At 36.2% G+C, this 6,431-nt stretch overlaps 1 protein-coding gene across 2 annotated transcripts in view; it reads right to left on the reverse strand.

The window, feature by feature from the left end:
- LOC106474279 (probable transmembrane ascorbate ferrireductase 2) overlaps nucleotides 1-6,203 on the reverse strand; it is a 26,443-nt gene extending 20,240 nt beyond the window's left edge. The window contains exon 1 of one of the 2 annotated variants that reach the window (XM_013934967.2): nucleotides 6,021-6,203. In XM_013934967.2, the coding sequence (XP_013790421.2) occupies nucleotides 6,021-6,031 (11 nt within the window). In that variant the 5' untranslated portion in view covers nucleotides 6,032-6,203. Of the gene's footprint in view, nucleotides 1-897; nucleotides 1,003-6,020 lie in introns of those variants that run through there. The other variant, XM_022402613.1, reaches the window with a different exon arrangement.
- Nucleotides 6,204-6,431: the final 228 nt, after the last annotated feature.

Genomic DNA, 6,431 nt, shown 5'->3' on the forward strand with positions numbered 1-6,431 from the left:
TTATCCACCTGGCGATATGTAGTTTCTAAGGTATGCTCATTTTAAGTATGGGGTTTTTTTCTTTATAACCACGCTGTATTTTGAAATACACAAAGTAATAAAGCAGAGCCAATAGAGGAAGCTGGACAAGCTAATCGACTTAGGTACTTGCAAGATGCATATAGGGTAAGTTTTAGAGATCTCTGATTTTACCATAAAATTTTCAGTGCTCGACACAATAAAAAATAATTTGTAATATCTTGTAACTTATATAATTGAATTAATCGAGTCATATATAAGCGCCAAATTAACCATAACGCTTTTGGTGTTCGACACAGTTAAATATAAGTTGTAAGATGTTGTAACTTATATAATTAAACGACCCGCGTGGAAGCGCTAAATCCTCGAAATTAACCACAACGCTTCTGCTGTCCGACACAATTAAAAAAAAAAGTTGTAATATGTTGTAACTTAAATAATTAATCGACTCGCGTGGAAGATGAAAATCCTCAGAATTAACATTAACGTTTGATCGACACAGTAAAAAACTAAATGAATTTCCGCACAGTCCCCGAAAGTATTCTGTTTCAAGAGTAAATAAAACCAAAATTAAGAGTAACAAATGTTTTTATTTATCGCTATTGAAGTTCATATGTCATACTGTGTTGTAGCCCATAGAGTGCATAATTCTTCTCGCGATTTATGGCAAGCTTACGTTTTACTGACGTCACAATAACACAGATTGCAACGTTAAGCATCCCTTATGCGACATCATTTTAGTGTCTGCTGACTGACTGACAGACAACACACTACTGTGGTGCGAGTGGTTAAAACAGGTGGTCCTTCCAGGCTACTTTCGGCCCCTTTTCTGGGAAATAAGATGTAATATATTGTAACTTAAATAATTAACCGACTCACGTGGAAGCTCTATTATTATGTTATTCCTCTTAGTTCCGGTTGTAAAATAGGGCCACGACTGTTCCATTACATCGGCCCCGAATTTTGGGCTTCCTCCTCAGCTGAGCCCATGAGAGTCCAGCGGCCTTGATCTCCTTCAGGTTATTTTTGATCTCCCCACTTTCCTTTTTCCTTGTGGGTTCTATTCCAGCGTCTGTCTTGTCACATTGCTATGAGGCTTCCTGAGCGTGTGACCAATCCAGCCCCATTTCCTCTTTGCAATTTCTTCCTGGACAGGCAGCTAATGTGTTTTCCCCCATATGTCAGCGTTAGAGATGACATCTGCCATTTAATGTGCAGGATGTTGAGGAGACACTTGTTGTCGAGGGTCTGAATCCTGGTTGTGATGGTCTTGGTGACTCACTATGTCTCTGAGCCATAAAGGAAGACTGATTTCAAGATGGCGTTGAACAGTCTGACTTTGGTATACAGCGAAAGAGATGATGAGGTTTGAAGAGATTTGAAGGTTAATCTGTGTTTGTTGATTCGTGAGGTGGCGTCATTGTCTGTGCCTCCGTCCTTTGAGATGATACTTCCGAAGTACACAAACTTTTCAACTTCTATACTGTCTCCATCGAGCTGCACTGGGTCCTGTTGTCTGTTGTTGATTCTCATCATCTTGGTCTTGTTTTTGCAGCTTTCCCAGTAAGTTGTTGAGTCTTGGATTACATATCCTGCTACCTGTGTGACAGGAGATATAGATCATATGTAAAATCAAGACCTTCCTAGTGCTTTTATGAATGTCCACTGGATGCCTGTCTTTGTGTTGTTGGTAATCTGCCTCATCATCACATGGAAGCGCTAAATCCTCAGAATTAATTATGACGTTTTTGTTGTCCTACTGAATAAAAAATAGGTTGTAATTTGTTGTAGCGTATATATAGTTAACCGTTTCACGTGGAAGCGCTAAATCTTCAAAACTAACTAATCTATATCTGTATGTACAAAAGTGATGAATTTGATTCTCTGGGGTCTGCGTATGTGGCATATCTAACATTTTATGCATATTCGTGTACTATTCGAGACAATTTCCAAGTAGAAAAATTAATAATATGAAAACCGAATGTCTCTGTAGAGCTTGAATAAATATTGACAAGTATTACCACACAAGTATTACTATGGAAGTACCATTGGTTACTTCTTTTGAATATAAGCTTAATAAATCAAGAGAGCAAATGGTAAAATAAAAGAAGCACAAATTCCACTAAAGAAAGTATTCATAATTATTTAGATAATATTCTGTCATCACACCTCAGCATTTGTGAAGCACGAAAAATGTATTAACGCATACGTTCGACCTGAGAGTGAGAGACGCATGTTATTTAGTCAGAAATACCAAAAGGAAAGCCCCCCTCCCCCCACCAAAGGAAGGTTGGCTATGAAGAGCTGAAGTATTAATTCAAAGCGTCTATCACAAGACCGAAACTGACAGAATGAGGAAGTGATTACGGGCTCCTCTTTTCCACCGCAGTTCTAGTGCTCGCTGATGTGATGGCAAAGGGAAGTTCCAGCGGCTTGATAGTTTGATGAATTAATACACCCGTGGCCATGAGCCCAGGCTGTGATGACAATGGAAGTGATCCGACCACGTGACATGTCTATAAAGAAGCACACCGAGCAAGTTCATCAAGCAGCATAACTCATAGTTAACATTTTTTGTGCTTTCAGAAAGAAGAAAAGAGAACTTGTGAGCTTGCTGAACATTCCTGTGCTGGTACGTTCCTTATGTGATACTAACAATTCTTTCCTGGGCTTCAATAATTAAAATCACATACACCATGTAACACTAACAATTCTTTCCTGGGCTTCAATAATTAAAATCACATACACCATGTAACACTAACAATTCTTTTCTGGGCTTCAATAATTAAAATCACATACACCATGTAACACTAACAATTCTTTCCTGGGCTTCAATAATTAAAATCACATACACCATGTAACACTAACAATTCTTTACTGGGCTTCAATAATTAAAATCACATACACCATGTAACACTAACAATTCCTTTCTGGGCTTCAATAATTAAAATCACATACACCATGTAACACTAACAATTCTTTTCTGGGCTTCACTAATTAAAATCACCTACGGCTGAAAGCAAACAAATATTTTAATACATAAATATACAGAGTAGGGGAAAATATTTGAAATACTGACTTACTTATTTATATAAGTACCATACGTGAATATAGATGCACACATACAAAAGAGCTGCCCCTCAGTGGCACAGCGGTATGTCTGCGGACTTTCAACACTAGAAACCGGGTTTAGATACCCGTGATGGGTACAACATCGATAGCCCATTGTGTAGCTTTACGCTTAACAACAAACACATTTAACAAATATATTATGTTTGGGTATCGGAGCTGTAAAGTTTAGATAGAAGGATGAAATAAATATAACTAATCAACAAAATTTAGGCTTTAAACAATTACATATTTGGAGCAAGATTAAGAATACTGTTTGTCTTCGATGTCACGTACTACAATGTAGAGTTTTGTTTTAATGGACTGCTCCTTCCTGTTTCTAGAGTGGGATAACGTTTCGTATTCTATACTAAGCCTATACAAAAATACTACAATGCCTTCCAATGCAAAATAATTAGAATTTTCCATATAGGATTTTACTTTCTTATCTATTCGAGTATGTGTTTTAATATGGTCTTTTCATCCCATTAGTTTCATACCTTCTATAGATTGTTAATGTTAATCTCGTACCATTAAAAAAAACAGTTTTATGTTCACATATAGTCAAAAGATAATTAAATGTAAGATTTACTCCGCACGTGACTTTCAAGGAAATATTAAATCTAAACTATTCATATTTCACATTGAGGTTATATATTTTTTATAATAATAAGGACTTTTCGGCAGAACGTTAGAACAGCATGATTGTAAAAAAACTCACTGTTTAACATACCACTGCAAAGAGCTAACCTTGTTTTCATCTAGTGAAACTAAAATGTTTAATATATTTCACGTTTCCTATTTTGAGAATATATGATACGTCTAATCGTTAAGGATTTTATTATCACTTCTTTAGAGTGTATCCGCCGTCTCCCAAGAAACTAAAAGATATTTGCATAAAAACTGTGAAGGTTCTTCCACAACACGCTGTAGTAATCCTAAAGGTTTGCAAAAAAAGAGGGGAAACTTTATTGTTTTTTGCTTGTTTTTGGAATTTCGCGCAAAGTTACACGAGGGATATATGCGATAGCCGTCCCTAATTTAGCAGTGAAATACTAGAGGTAAGGCAGCTAGTCATCACCATCTACCGCCAACTCTTGGGTTACTCTTTTACCAACGAATAGTGGGATTGACCGTCACATTATAACGCCCCCACAGCTGAAAAGGCGAGCACGTTTGGTGGGACGGGGATTTGAACCCTAGACCCTTAGATTCCTAAATGGGAAAAAGATTGTTCATATTAGAGAAACAAAATGTGGGTATAGATAGAGGACTGGCGCAGTGGTTTTCGAACTGTGTGTCGCGAGCTAGCTGCTAGGGATGTCGCGTAAATCTAGGAAAGTGAGTTAGAGTGTCACCAGTGAAAAAAAGTTTGGAAACCACTAGACTAGCGAGTGTTTGAGAAATGATTGGCAACGAATGTAGTAAAAACGTTTTGTGTTTGGAGCTTTAAAACACTTCAAAGTGTATATTAACTGTTCACACTTCCTCACTTTGAAGAAATAACGTCGTAAGTCAGAAGACATCAGCTGTTGTTGAGTAATCCTATGGACAAACCCGATAACGCCGAGTTAACTACACCAGAGGGAATTAAAAATAAACACGCTTAAGACAGAAGCTGATGTTCGATGACTTCGTTGATTGCAAAACCCTTCTTATGACTTCGTAGAACGTAACAGGAACTAATTAGTGTAAAATAGCCAAAACCACTATTGATAAAAATTTATAATTCATTCTTATACTAACTTATATATATATATATATTAACAAAGCAATATTTCTGTATCGGTTTAATTTTTTTAAAACTGAATGCAAGACATTGAAAAAATAAAATAAGCTTTGCAAAATTCCACTCTCCATCCTGTACTGACTACTGAAGTGGATTATGTTTTTCTCAAGATTTTCGCATCCTGTCACTTGCAGTTGTGCCGCTCTAAGTATTTTCTTAATGCATTTACGCTCAAGAAGAATCTGACAGCATTGTATTCACTGCCTCTGCTCGAGTATATCGAGGAAGGAATTTAGAGCAAAACTGAGGGACGGAATATGTTAGAAGCTGGTTGTTTTTCGTTGGATGTATATGTCAAAGGTCAAAGCTACGTAAAAATCAACAATTGTCAGTTAATTTTCATTTGCTATCAGACTATCGAATCGAATATGCATTGCCTTTAAAATTTAAACAACATGGCGGTAACAAGATTGGCGGTGGGTGGCGATGACTAGCTGCCTTCCCTCTAGTCTTACACTGCTAAATTAGGGACGGCTAGCGCAGATAGCCCTCGTGTAGCTTTACGCGAAATTCAAAAACAAACAAACAAACTTCGGGCCATGATTCAAAAGTCAAAATAGAAAAGAATTTCGACTCATGTCATTATAAATATGTTTAAATATGTCAAAAAAACGGGAACGATATGCAAATGACAGCTAACTGCAATTAATATCCAGATAATTCGATCATAAATAGTCAATTGATATATTTGAAAACAGTTATGTCCACACACTTAGAATTTGTTTCTGTCGTTTGAACGAAAACACCCCGAATGAGTTCAGTAGATTGTGCTTTATTTTTATTTCATTGTTTGTCATGATGAAAGTCGAGATCTTTCGAATGCTTAGCCTTATTTTACATCTTTTTCTTTGTTATATGAACTTGAGTAACGTTCTTGTTGCCAGTCACTGACATCAAGATACAAGTCACTGAGTTTGAGCTAAAATTCTTTACGAGATGTTATAAGCTTTCAAGATCTGAAAAAATTCTTATGCTTTTGTGAAGCAAAAAAAAAAAAAATGTGCGTACTAAAAGTTTCTCCTGGTCCCATTTAGACTTCCTGTTTTGATTAATTTATAATTCATCTGACATTTCTCACCAAAAAACACAACCAAAATAAACTTACTTTGATGCCATTTTAGTACAGAAGAAATGTGAATCCAATTACAATGTTTTTTCTCCCTGATCACAGCCTTAACTGTATAGAGGATACGGATGCATTGAGCTAGAATATCACTCCTGCCTTTTATCGCATCTTTCGACTGGGAATATTATAGCAATAACAATTTCCTCGTGAAGTTCTAGCCATACTAATATCACATTGTTAAATCATGACTCAGTAGTGAAGTTGTCACGTGATAATACTTTTTTTTGCGTCCATTGGTCCAAAGTATATTGGTAGGACGTTGAGGGTATTATTTAATGTTATTCCTGCGAAAGCATCGTCGAGTTACATTGCCATGCATAAAAATAAATTCAGTTACTATAAAATGTTTTCACAAAAAAAAAAAAATCATATATATAAATATATTGTTTG

This window comes from Limulus polyphemus, unplaced genomic scaffold, assembly GCF_000517525.1.
Source record: "Limulus polyphemus unplaced genomic scaffold, Limulus_polyphemus-2.1.2 Scaffold7020, whole genome shotgun sequence".
NCBI classification, from domain to species: domain Eukaryota; kingdom Metazoa; phylum Arthropoda; class Merostomata; order Xiphosura; family Limulidae; genus Limulus; species Limulus polyphemus.